Genomic DNA, 14,507 nt, shown 5'->3' with positions numbered 1-14,507 from the left:
AACAGTACTGATCAAATTCCACAAACTGTATTACATCCTTTTGAAAAATTAGATACCTGGTTTGATTTAGATGGGTTAAAATTAAATGTGGAAAAGACACAGTTAATGCAGTTTAAAACAAAACAAGCAAACTTAAATGATATTCAGGTCAGTTACAGAAACAAGGATTTGCAGGAAGCTAGCTGTGTGAAATTCCTAGATAAAAATTTATCATGGGGATCACATATACAGTACCTTGCAAATCAATTAAATAGCCTAGCATTTGCAATGAGAATATTGTACAATGTTACCAGTATGGGCATAAGAAAAGTAGAATATCGCAGCTACTTTGAGTCAGTAATAAGGTATGGAATTGTATTTTGGGGTAACTCAAACCATATGTGTTGAATACTGAATCTTCAGAAAACCATCTTTAGAAATATTCACAATGTAGGGTGAAGAGAATCATGTAACCCACTCCTAAAAAATCTAAGTATATTACGTATTCCCTCACTATACATTATGAGCTTATAATCTTTGTATGCAGTAACCCTGATTTATTTGTAGCAAATCATTTCAACATGATTACAACACCAGAAATCAAAATAATTTTATGCTGTCCACCCACCATTTAAAACTTTACTCTCAAACTCCACGTTATATGGGTATGAAAATTTATAACAAAGTGAAAAGAGGAGAATTGTTCAGCATAAATTTAGAAACACTGAAAAAATCCTTGTATGAGAAACTAGTGCAGAAATGTTACTATTCAGTAAAAGAATTCTTAAATGACAACCTGAAAATTTGAACAGGAGAGAGCAAGTACTTAGGACTGTTAATCTTTGAAAGTTTTTTACTTTTGAAGAAAAATTATTAATTGATTAATTAAGTTATTATTCAGTACTGTAGATTACATTACTGGTATTATACGAGGGCGGTTCAGAAAGTAACCTCCGATTGGTCACAGTGCGGGTTGTGGGGGGAGTAGCGACGCCATCTGTGCGTTCACGCACTCAACAGGTCAGTCGGCATCAAGCCGTGGTCGAGTGAACGTCGTACCTGCGCTAGTTTAGTTTTTGTGGCAGTTTGAAATGTGTGCTGCAATAAAAAACCCCGCCAAATGTGAAGTGCGTGCTGTCATAAGGTTTTTTACAGCCAAAGGATATTCTGCAGCAGCTATTCATCGTGAGCTTTGTGCCGTGTACGGACCAAGAGTTATGAGTGAAGGAGTTGTCCGTGAATGAGTACGTTTATTTAAAAGTGGACGAGAAAACGTTCATGATGAAGAGAGGAGTGGTAGACCATCATTGGTGACTGACGAACTCGTTCAGACAGTTGATGCAAAAGTTCGTGAAAATCGACGTTTCTCAATGTCGGAGTTGTCTACTGGTTTTTCACAGATGTCTAAGACTCTCTTGTACGAGATAGTGACAGCAAGATTGGGTTACCGTAAGTTCTGTGCACGATGGGTGCTCAAAATTCTTACCGACCACCACAAAACTCAAAGAATGGCCTCTGCATTAGACTTTCTGTCACGTTATGAGGACGAAGGAGAACCATTGTTAAACGGAATCATGACCGGTGACGAAACCTGGATTAAGTACGTGAATCCTGAGACAAAAGAACAATCGAAGATGTGGGCACATTCAAATTCACCTACCAAACCAAGAAAAGCCTCGCAAGATTTTTCTGCCAGAAAACTGATGACAACGGTGTTTTGGGATGCCAAAGGGGTGTTGTTGGTTGAATTCATGGAATGTGGTACGACCATTAATCAAGACGTGTACTGTGAAACAATAAAAAAGTTACGACAGGCTATACAGAACAAACGCCGTGGTATGCTGACTTCCGGTATCGTTTTTTTGCACGATAACGCCCGTCCTCACTCTGCTCGCAGAACAACGGCCCTTCTTGAGTCCTTCAAGTGGGACGTTATCAACCATCCACCTTACAGCCCAGACCTGGCGCCAAGTGATTATCACCTCTTCATGCATTTGAAGAAATGGCTCGGGTCACAGCGGTTTGATGACGACGAAGAGCTCAAAGATGCGGTCACAGGCTGGCTCCAGGCACAAGCGGGTGATTTTTATGCAGAAGGAATTTCAAAGCTTGTGAAGAGATACGATAAGTGCCTCAATCGCTATGGAGACTATGTAGAAAAATAGTGCAAAGATGTAGTTGTAAGATGTATATATTAAAATATTTTTATTTAACTTGGTGTATTTTTTTAAATCAACCGGAGGTTACTTTCTGAACGGCCCTCGTATAAGGAAAACTGTAAACAGTTTTTGTGTTTTGATGCGTCTCCTGTACTGTAAGTCAATAAACTTATATTATATTCTATTCTATTCCTTCTATTCTATTCTATTCTATTCCTTGATAAATCAACTCATTATACTTATAACATTGTGGAAACGACTTAGGAAATGGGAAGGAGTTCTGATAAGGCCAATGTATATAATGCAGATGAAATATTACAGCTGGTGAACAAATTATCATGAACAAATAATATTCCATCAGACCACATGATATAGCCACAGGAATCTTCATGAGGCAATTTTTGAAATTAAACTATTTTTAAAAAATTGCACTCTTCAAAACTACTTTTAAGCATCATTGAATAGTAACATGTGCACATGTAGCCCTTGATGCAGCACAAAAAGCAATATTCTATTATCACTGTAGCCAAGCCTTGGTCTCTCTCTACAATTTTTATGCCCCCCCCCCCCTCCCTACACACACACACACACACACACACACACACACACACATTCCCATCGATTACCAAATTAACTATTACTTGGTGTTCCAGGCTGTCCTGTCAACTGATCCCTTCTTTTAGTCAATTTGAAGCATAACTTCTTTCTTCTTAAATTTGAATAAGTACCTCCTCATTAGTTACTCAATCTGCCCACTTCATTTTCAATATTCTACTGTAGCACCATAGTTCAAAAGCTTCTAGACTCTTCTTGTCTGAACTGTTTATCATTCATGTTTCACTCCATGCAGATATCTTCAGGAAAGACTTCCTAACACTTAAATTTATAGTAGGTAACAAAATCCTCTATTTCAGAAATGCTTTCCATGCTATAGCCAGACTGCATTTTATATCCATTCTACTTCACCAATCTTAAGTTGTTTTTTTGCGATCCAAATAGCAAAACTCATCTGCTACTTTCAGCATCTCATTTCCTAATCTAATTTCCATGAATACCTGATGGCAGCACCTGTGTTATCTACAACTTCAGTTGTTGAATGGTAGATATTCTCTTACTGGTGTTCTTTCTGTTAAAACAAAAAATTTGAAATGTTGTCAAATTTTTGGCACTTTTGCAGTGTATGACTTCCACTCTTTGTGATTTATGAGACCGCTGCTAGAAAGAATATTTATCTGTTGGCCAGCAAGGAGGAAGTGGACAGTGGCAGTTTGGAGCAGGAGGAGGAAGCTGACAGCTGTAACAGCTTGCCTCATAAACAGACATTTACAGCTGGTCTTGCATGTGCCCTTAAAGCTTATGCCCTGTAAGATCATATTTCGGATGTCCATATCCTGCTGGGTCTGTATAATGGGAGACTGCACATGTGTGGTGTATGCAGTGAGCCTGGGCTGTGCTTGCTCTTTGTGCTAAGATGTACTGTCATATTGGCTGAGTTCTGTCTTGGATGGCAGTGAGCTATATTGAGTCCACCAGCAGACTTTGTTCCCGTATTAAAGAACACAGTGTTTCTTTGGGTGCTGACATTTTTTCTTGCTATTTTCTGAATCTGAGCTCCACCCACATGATTACGGTAACTATCAGTTACTGGCAAGTGTACTGATACTTAAGCTGACCAGCAGTTGTGAGAGGAAAAGGTGTTGAGCTGCCTCAATTTAACGAACAACGATTTCTGATTATGAATTTTACTCTGTTGCAAGTACTATTCCATTTACATTTATTACTTGAAAGAAGAGATGTGCTAAATATGTGCCAGATGTGGGAAAGAGAGTGATGCTAGGGCAGCATGCAGTGAACAAGGGAGGCTAATATTGTTTATGTCTTATATTATCATGAATGTGCTGTATATATTATAATAGCATTTGCTAATGCTAGTTGGACATGTTGGAAGCTAGTTTTTCTTATGACTGCTGTAAGGGTTTCTAAGCAGCTTCACTCCCTACATTTGCATAACACTGTTCCGAAAAGTGTACCAGCTGGCTCAAGCTGAGGCACCAAGTTCGGGGATTGGTGGTAGCATCACGACATGAGGTGGTCACAAGGTCCAAGTGGCCGAAGCCATGAGCTGTGAAAGGAGGGCCTGCGCAGAGCGAAGATACCAGAGTACTTCACAGGGGCCAGTGTCGACTACAAGCAGCAGGCCAACATCCCATTGGTTGGTTGGCAACATTCGTGTCGGATAACCACTCGGGGCCTAGCTGCCCTCTTCTACCTGGCTGTCATTGGCACCACTCGGTAACCACTGTGACGCACAGTCGAGCCATGGAACTGCTTGCTGATAAAGGGGATTAACATTCTGTAATCCTGATGGTGATTTGTGTCATTGTCTACCTGCCCCCCTAATTATTTTCTAGTTTGTACCCGACCATCAGAATTTTACTCGGTCAGCTCTTTAGTTGTAAATATAGGCCATAGTACTGTACTAAGACACAAGCTGTCATTTAAAAATTTGTCCTGATATTATATTGCCTTTCCTTATTATTTTCTGGTTTGTACCCGACCCTCAGAGTTTTACTCACTCAGCTCTTTGGTCGTAAATATAAACAGTAGTATTGTACTAAGACACTAGTTGTTGTTTGAAAGTTGTCCCACTATTATATTGCCTTTCCTTTCTGGTTTGTGCCCAATCATAAATGTTCTAATGAATCAGCTCCTGTTCGCAAATACAGCCAGCACAAATGTACTAAGGCATAGGTTGCCGTTAAACAAAAGAGGGACTTTGTGGTTAGATTTAGATGTTAACCGGTTCAATTCTTTGATTGTAATTGCATTTCTCAGTCATTAGCTATAATCTGAGCAACCTGTTGTACTAAGCTGTGCATTGCTGTTTTTGAAAGACCGAGTCATTTTTTTGTGTATTTTAGCTGGATCTTGTGGTTCCGTCAAGTGAGTACTATTGTAATAAGTGTTCACAAGTAATGTTTTAAGATGTTTCTTCAGAGTAGTCTTAATAAGTGACAATCAGTCTAACTTTGAAAATATTAACAGCCAACTGTCACAGGGCTTTAGTCAAAATAAGACTGTCAAAAGGGACGGGTTTGGATCCATTCACACCTTGGTTGCCGAATGAAATTAAGAGGTTGATTGTTTTGAAGTAAGCCTTATCATTGTCATATTGTCTCCTAATCTGCTTAACCTTTAAACACAGGTGCACATCTTAACCCCAAACTTTTCGGCATACAGATTTCATATTGAAAGTTATGTCATCTGTTCTGAGTAATTAAATCACTCTTGTCATCAATGGTGCTTATAAAGTTTTCATGTGTTGCAGAAGGGCATTTAATAAGTTACACGTTGGAATATGTTACTGAATGGGTAGATCAAGTGCCGTTTAAGTAGGCCCCGTACAGCTTACCCCACACAAAAGTTGTTAAGGGAGAAGATAGAGAAAATGTTAGGACAAGGAGTTATTCGACCATCTAAATCACCATATGCGGCACTGATATTCCTGGTACCCAAATTCAGTGGTGAGTTCCATCTGGTGGTGGACTACCATGAGTTGAATAAGAAGGTTGTATTGAGATCAGTGCCGTTGCTGGTCTTACATTCATGTTTCAGTTGGTTTAAAGGGGCACTTGCATTTACTACCTTAGACTTTAATCAGGCTTATAACTATACAGCTTTAGAGAGAGGTCACAGCCTGTCACCATATCTGCTACTGATTGGAATTTTGTTTGAATTTAACTGGGTTCCTTTTGGGATAGCAACAGATGCTGCAGATTTGTCACATTTAACTGGTGCAGTATTTTTTGATGCAAAGTTTAAATTCATTTACCATTATTTAGATGACTAATTAATAAACAATTGTTCCAATTAAGAACAATGATTGCACCTAAAGGAATTGTCTGAACAGTTACAGAAGGCAGGCCTCACAGTAAACCCCCAAAAGGTTTTTTTTGCCTGCACCTGAATGACATTTTTAGGACATATAGTCTCTGTGGAACAAATCTACATTGATCCTGATAGAATATACATTATTAACCAATCCCCAAGACCATGTGATGTTAAACAAATTGCCAATGGAAACTCTTTAGACACAGAAGGTAGAGATGAGAATTTAAAAATTTGGCAAGATAAGATCCAGCAAGTCCACTGAAACACAGTTCCATTTGCCTTTGTTTTCCTCGTTTTAATTTCCTAGAGAAATATTATTCCTATGATTTATGCAACATTCTTTGAAAGTGTGGACAGGATCGATTTAAAGCACATAATTATTTATAACTTGTGGTACTACAGTCTCTAAAAATATGAAAGAGAATGTTCCAAAACGGAACATGTTATGTATTAATCACCTTAGAAGTAGAAAGATTTGACATGTATTTCTATTCTTTGGCATCTGCTGTTTCTAAGCTCCAACTAGAAAGCAATTAAGTGGAATGTTGCAAGCTTTTATTGTAGTCCATCCACAGCAAAGCATCATCTTAAGATTAATTTATTCTTCTCTTCTAATTCCAAATATGCAATGTACAGTCTACTAATTATAGCACGTGGACAACAAATAATTGCTTGCCTTTAACAATGTAAAGCAGAGATGGCCAAGATTTCAGCTCACGGGCCATGCCCAGCACCGAGTGCCAAAGCACTCAGCCTCACTTCACACTACCCCAGTACCATGCCAGACTGTCTGAGCATAAAGAGGGGAAAACAGTAAACACATTGCATTTAAATGGCAGTACATCCTTACTCTATATTACTTGGTCTTACATTTCACATTTTTCAACAACACAGATCACAATCAAAACAGGTTTTCAGTATTAATTAATTATTTGTAGCATATTGACAACATAACATAAGTTTTATATGAGACAAACTATCAGCATATGTATAGACGCAAACAATTTCACAAAGTTTTGCTCTCAGGTTGCCACATAATTGACTTATTTAGTTTCATAATTGAAAAAAAGGTCTTCCACACAAATTTGTTGACTAGACTATTGTAGCACTTTTGCAACCCCTTATAGATACTTGGAAAATCTACCTAAGAAAAGCAATGCGGATGTACTGGACAGTTTTAAAGTAAAAAGATTTGTAATTAAAACTAGTATTACCCTGCAAGTCAATCAGTTACATCTGCACATGCAACAGGGGCACTTTCAACTGAAACACAAATGGTCTCAAAAACAGCTTGAAAACAGATGTAAGCTTGACAGGTCGTCAAAAACTTTATAAGAATATCATTGCACTTCTTGCAATGCCACAATTAATTATTCAATGCTCTATTTTTAATGCCAGTGCGCTTAGGGAACTGGATTGTTTTTGTCAGAATGTGTCCCTTCTACAATGCGATTTTCTTTTTAAGGGCATGCCCATCAAATCAGAAAGACATTAGCCTGGAAAGCCGCACTGTGGGCAATGTGCAGTCAAGTCCACTTAAAATGTGAAGTCTGTAATCCATTTCGTTTGTTCTAATTTTTGTTCCTGCACTCCTTTTTCCATCATAGATTCAACAATAGCGAGATTTAAATCGAAAAATCTGGAGATGTGCCCCTTGACTTAAGCACAATACTTTGCAGTAATAGATGAAGTCTCCACACTCACTCTTCTTTTCCAGTGAAAACTGTTGCAAATGGAAATGGATTAACGCGTGCGACTTCAGAAATTTTACTATTCATACCACCAATATCTCTATGTGCGCCACGCCTTCAAAATTAGCACAAAGTGCTACTTGACATACAGAACAATGAATCCTGTCCATCAATAATTGTAATTTTTTGCTCTTTCACTGTTAACTGAAAGTTTATAAACTCTTTCTGCATGGTACTACAATGTTTTTTTCATAGCAAATAAGCAGTACCCGTCGCTTATGTGACCTGAGAATTCTCAACTCTTTCTTCCATCATTCCCATTCATTTTAAAGGATTGTGACAACAGACCACTAGACTGCCTTTTTTTGTGCAAACAGCCACTGGACCTGTGAACATCCTTCATGCTGTGAGCGAACAGTGAGGGTAAACAGCGTTGATAGATGATTCTGTCGAACTCAGAGAGTTGTGCCGAGCACAAAATGCTGCACCACAATGCTAAATCAAATGTCACAGTGTTCTAGGTACTTCCAAGGAGGACTGAGCAAAACCAAGTAACAGGCCTGGCCTCAGCCTGCCGCCCATGGCTGACACATGCTGCACGCAAGAAGTTTTGCACACCTTGGCCAGCCCTGATGTAAAGTGTGACCTATTGTAAAACCATGGCAGATGATTGTCCAGTGTAATTGGTTGGCACCAAGGGAAAAATTGGTGTATATATGGATATTTCTGAACATGGATAACTGAAATGACATGAGCATCTGATACTGTATCTGCATTGATTGCAAGTAATTTGGTTTTCAATTCTGCAGAGTTTGACACTATGTTCAACCTGAAATCTGTCATTTTGCGATTGTGGCATTTACGCTACTCAATGACTCGCATTTAATTGTTAAAGGAACCAGAGATTGGTGCTGCTACCATTTCAAAAAATTCTTTTGTACTTTCCGCTATATTTCCCTCACAGTAATGTATGGTTGAAACATGTTACCAGACTTTTCAATACAAGATTTGTAAATCAAGTGAATGTGCTTGATAAATAACATCATTTTACAATGTCAGTTACAAATTATGGAAAGATAAATGATTAATTAAGAAGCTAAGATGCTACACTACAATGTCGATACTTTAGATTTTTTTACTGTATACATCCTTCAAAATCGAATTAGAAACACTACAGAACCAAAAAATCATGCGAAATGAAAAATAGGTGTTTTTTTTTTTCGAAGGAAAGTAAAGCTTTTAAGGAAAAGATAAGTTCATAAAACAATGTGGCACACTCCTACATACCATAAAGAATTTTTTAAACATGAAAATCAATGAAGTTGATTCCCTTCTCTCGTTTCCCTCTTCCTTGCCGGGCGCGCAGTGAGAAACACCTTGGATGGCAGCTTGTGCCGGCTAGCCGTGGGCCAGTCTAGTACATTTCATACCTGCCCATCCCTGTGTGCAGTGTAAACACAGTGTTTTGATCTTTGTAGTAGTTTTACCTGCATTCCTGTTTTCTTATTCTTTTTTGCACTTACTTCAGCATTATTCCTAATTTACTATTTGTTGATAGTCCTGTACTCATCAGATCAGAAATGCTGTTCTAGCAGCCACTGCATGTTAGTAATCCTACGATATCTAATCTTCAAGCTATTCATTTCTCTTTTCAAGCGCTGTAACCCTCCGACAAGATTAATATTCTATGCTCCGAGGCATAGAATGTGAAATTTGTTTTTCCCAGTGACAACATCCTCATGGGTAGTCCCCAACAGACTCTTGTGCCAGTAGTTACTGAAAAGACTGGTGCCCTTCTTCAAAAACCATGTTAGTCTGGCCCCTAGGAAGATACCACTCTGATGTGGTTGCATCTACAGTACTACTACAGTCTTTTTTGTAGACACACACAAGCCACACCCACTACGTCAAGGTCTGCTGTTCACGGGGATTTGACTTCTATTTGGCATAGCCGTTTCCAGAGATGAAGAAACAGTAAGTATTGAGGTGAACAAAGTTTATCCAGTGCCAGCTCACAGGTAATGCACTTTAACTTATGTTCGCTACAACTGGCACACCATGATGTGGGTCTGCCAGATAGGTCTCACAGTAGCACAGGCACTGCCTATGTGTATGTGTGATTGTTCTGTTTAGGAACAGCTGCATGGAAGAAGACTGAATGTTGATGGGACAAAGTCAGACAATTGCATCTGATGCTTGATATAATCAACACTTTTAGTTTTAGTGAGAAGTAACTGGACAAGCAACAATTACCTCACTTTTAGCTGAAGATATTGTTTCAATTACTGTTGTGACATTGTCCATATTGAAAGGAGTATGCACATGATTCTTCTCTGACACTCTTCCTACTAGTTTGCTGTGCTCCTCTTTCTTCTTCCGTGTACAATTTTTTGTGGGTTTTGGTCTTGTCACTGATGTCTGCAACAAATTTTCAGGATGTTATACTCACCAGTAATTTAATAAGTTAAGATAACAACTTACCGAATAGTTGAGGCACTGAGTTGTTGATAGACATGTAAACAAGACTGTGGTCTTTGCTCGATTTTGGACGAATCCTTTTTGAGAACTGTGGAGAAGCGCGTGCACACACACACACACACACACACACACACACACACCTGTATGGGTACATTGTTCCTACTGTTCACTATCTGTGGGACTGGTGCTTGACTGTAACGAGTGGTTGTGTAAGGTGAGTGGGCAAGGAGAGAGAGAAAGAAGGGAGTGGGAGGGAGATTTAGAGAAGGGTGGCTAATGGCTGGGGAGTGGAGACAACAGGTCCACACATTGGTGGTGCAGCACCAGTGAGCTCACTCTGGCTGTGACAGTAGTTCATACAGTGAACAATGCCATGGAAGAATAGTTTGAGAACGGGGAGACAGAAAAGAGAAACAGGGCTACTTCAGAGACAAGGGTATGGGCGCAGGGAGACAGCAGGAGGGTTACGGATCACGAGTGAAGGTGAGCATAGGGCAGGAGCTAGAGGAGATCAGGACCACCACAATTAGAGGATCAAAGGATATGTTGTGAGGACAATTCCCATCTTTGTAGTTCAGAGAAGATGGTGTCGGGGACAAGGATCCATATGGCATGGTTTGTAAAGCAGCTGCTGAAATTGAGCATGATGTGCTTGGCAGTGTGTTCTGCATTAGGTGGACAATTCTACTCTTAGCTACAGTCAGGTAGTGGCCATTCATTCAGATGGACATCTGGTTGCTGGCCATACCCATTTAAAATTCTGTGCAGAATTTACAGCAGAGCTGGTACATTATATAACTGCTTTCATAGATGGCCCTACCTCTGTCAGGGTAGGATAGATCTGTGAGAGAACTAGAGTAGGATGTGCTGGACTATGAGGAGGTGGGAAAGATTATGAGTAGGACATTCCTTATTTCCAGACATGATGATGAGAAGTCAAAGGATATCATTCAACTGTTCCAGTCTGGTATGATATTGAACAAGGATGGGGGTGTGCCATTGCCACAGGTTCCTGGGGAAGGTTGGAGGATTAGGGGCATGCATGAATATGGCAAAATAAACCTGTCTGCAGATTATATATGGAGGGAGATGTGTAATGCCTATCTGTGAAGGCTTATTAAGACATTCAGCATACTGACTAATGATTATGCAGCACTGCCCATTCACCATCCGTCGGTGGCGAGACAATATAGGGAAAACTTTTTAGTGTAGAAGTAACGGTTGCTATTAAAATGGAGATACTGTTGATTGTTAGTGGGTGTAATATGGATAGAGGTTTTGATGGAGTCATCAGATAAGTGACGGTCAGCTTCCAGGAAGGTGGCATATTCAGCTGAGAAAAGACCAAGTGAAGTGGATAGGAGAAAAGATGTTGACACTGTGGAGGGATGAGGGTAGGATGTCTTGAATTTGGGTCAAGATCATGAAGATATCATTAATGAAACTGAACCAGCCTAGAGGTTTAGGAGTTTGGGTGATTAGGAAATTTTCCTCCAGATGGCCCATAAACAGGTTGGCATAGGAGTGTGCCATGCAGGTGCCCATAGCCATACCACACATTAGTTTGTACATATTTTCCTCAAAGATGACGTTGTTATGTGTAAATATGTAACAGATTTCCTGTCCCTTATCCCTACACACCCTCAATCCTCCCACCTCATGAACCAGCTACAAGGAAGTGCTGCCTGCTTCACCCAATACCATCCGAGACTTGAACAACTGAACCACATCCTTCAAAAGGTCTTTGATTATCTATCATCTGTCCTGAAATGAGGGACATCCTGCCTAAGATCCTCCCAACCCCTTCTAAAGTGGTGTTCTCTCGCCCACCACACCTCCACAATGTCCTAGTCCACACCTGTGGCACTTCCAACCCCAACTCCTTGCCACAGGGATCATATCCCTGTGGCAAGGTGCAAGACCGAACCGATCCACTCACCCATCACATCATATTACAGTCCTGCCACAGGCTTATCCTACCCCATCACAAGCTGGGCCACCTGTGACAGCAATGATGTCATATACCAGCTGTGCTGCAATCATTGCATAGCTTTTTGTGCTGGTATGACTACCAACCAGCTGTCTACCAGGATAAATGGCCACAGCCATACTGTGACCAAGAGCAAAGTGGACCACACTGTGTCACAACATGCAGCTGAACATAACATTCTTGATTTCAATGGCTGCTTCATAATGCAGGCCATCTGCATCCCCCCTCCACCACCAGCTTTTCTGAACTGCACAGATAGGACTTATCCTTAAAACACATCCCAGCCTTAACTTATAGTAACTTACTGTCCTCACAACCTTTACTCAACAGTTTCCGCCCCCCTGTCCTCACAACCTTTACTCAACAGTTTCCGCCCCCCTGTCCTCACATCCTTTACTCAACAGTTTCCGCCCCCTCTGTCCTATCACCTTCTCCCAATTGACTTCCCCTCAACCTCATTGTGCACCGCTCTCCACCTACATGTCTGCTGGTATTTTACCTTTCTCTGCTCCTCTTTTTTTCCACTCCCCTGCCCCCCTCCTCTCACCTCAGCATCTCCTGATGCTGCACTTGGCAGCCTTGTCCTGCCACCATCTACTCCCTGCACAATCTGCCAGGGCAGTGTTGACTTTTCTCCCACCACCATTACTCCGCTATTCCTCTCCCTTCCCTGCCCCAGTCCAGACTGCTGCAATCGTTTGACATGATACAGTTGCATTCTGGTTGGTGCGGACAGACAGTGCTCATGTTTGCTTGATGTGTGCTTGCTTGTGTGTGTGTGTGTGTGTGTGTGTGTGTGTGTGTGTGTGTGTGTGTTTTCCTTTCTGAACAAGGCTTTGGCTGAAAGCTCAATATGTAATAGATTTTTCATTGTGCCTGTCTGCAACTCGAGGTGTCAAATTTACATTGAGTAGCAATCCATCCTTCTCATGATATTGTTGATGTAATTTGTTAAGATGTATATGGAATGAGGGACGGTATTCAGTATTTGTAAGGCCATGGGCTTGGGAGTTGGTGGTATATAGGGATGTGGCATCAACAAGGATGAAAAGGGACCCAGCTAGTAATGGGGCGGGGATGGTTGAGAGTCAATGGAAGAACTCATTCATGTCTTTGATGATGATGATGATGATGATGATGTATTGTAGGTGAGGGCACTACACATCAAGGTCATTAGTGCCCTTACACGAATGATATAAAGATGAGAACAGTGAGAATCTAAAATTGCATTGACACACAATAATTGGAAAGACAACCCCAATAAGGCGAGCATCAGAAAAGCCCCTGACAGAAGTCAGACAAAACATGGCAGAATAACCAGATAAACTCATGTATGAAATACCAGTATAGATAGGTGGGACAGGTGACTGTGGCTGGATGACTACTCAGAACTAATGGTTGACCGAGACATCCCGTGACACATTAACACCTCACACACAATATTTTGGGAAGAATTTCAGACGTCACACAAAATCTTAAAACATGAACTACGCTCACTTCATCATCAGTTAAAATAGCAGCCAGGTCCTGTGGGAGATCCAGATTCACCCCCAGGTCATCAAATAAAACATACTCAGTTAAAATATATCTTATTGACGGCTGTGTCCCACATCTGTGACACAGTGGTAACTCCTTGCAACATAAGAGAAAACATGTGTTAAAGGGCAGTGTCCCACACTAAACCATGCAAGGGTCGTCAGCTCATTGTGGTCAGGAGGAGGTAAGTCATGATCACACTCTAGGTTTTATGGAACGCAGTCACTGAGCTTCACACCAACACATGGTCTTCTTGGGCAAAAATGAGGTAACAGCCTGCAGGGAGACTGAACACCAAGCAGAATCTGCAGGGGAGCAAGCCTCCTTGGGAGCTGCATCAGTGAGTTTGTTTTTCCCAGATCCCTGTGTGCCCTGGAATCCCGCAGAAAATTATTTCTTTGGCCTGCCTTTGCAAGAAAAGAAGAGTGTCTGCACTTCTTGCACCATACGACCTGCTGTGAACATCTGACCAATAGCAAGAAGGGCCCTGTGGGAATCGGAGCATATGAGGAATTTTTTGCCATGACACCATATTATCTGCTCCAGTGCCTTCATGGCAGCAAACAATTCTGAAAACTGCTCTGGGAGCCCTGTCCTAATGACAAGTGGAAGGACTGTATGAAAGTAGGTGGTAAAACATGAACTACGCTCACTTCATCATCAGTTAAAATAGCAGCCAGTTCCTGTGGGAGATCCAGATTCACTGATAGAGATCCAACAAGATATTACGCCTCCAGGTAGTATTGTAGGCCTTTTCCAAAATGAGGAAGACACTGGTAAAGT

At 40.7% G+C, this 14,507-nt stretch overlaps 1 protein-coding gene across 8 annotated transcripts in view; it reads right to left on the bottom strand.

Moving 5' to 3' along the window:
• Positions 1 to 14,507, bottom strand: part of LOC124619670 — a 170,083-nt gene that overhangs the window by 99,484 nt on the left and 56,092 nt on the right. For 7 of the 8 annotated variants that reach the window (XR_006980108.1, XM_047146258.1, XM_047146241.1 and 4 more), the window contains one exon: positions 9,974 to 10,138. The exons of the other annotated variant lie outside the window; for it this stretch is intronic. Coding sequence is in view for 6 of the 7 variants with exons in the window: in XM_047146258.1 (XP_047002214.1) it covers positions 9,974 to 10,138 (165 nt within the window). In the remaining variant the exon portion in view is untranslated. The remainder of the gene's footprint in view (positions 1 to 9,973; positions 10,139 to 14,507) is intronic. 8 annotated transcript variants of the gene reach the window in all.

The sequence above is a fragment of the Schistocerca americana genome, chromosome 1, assembly GCF_021461395.2.
Source record: "Schistocerca americana isolate TAMUIC-IGC-003095 chromosome 1, iqSchAmer2.1, whole genome shotgun sequence".
NCBI lineage: Eukaryota > Metazoa > Arthropoda > Insecta > Orthoptera > Acrididae > Schistocerca > Schistocerca americana.
The sequence above is the reverse complement of the archived record's forward strand: the minus strand, read 5'-3'. Positions and strand labels throughout refer to the sequence as shown.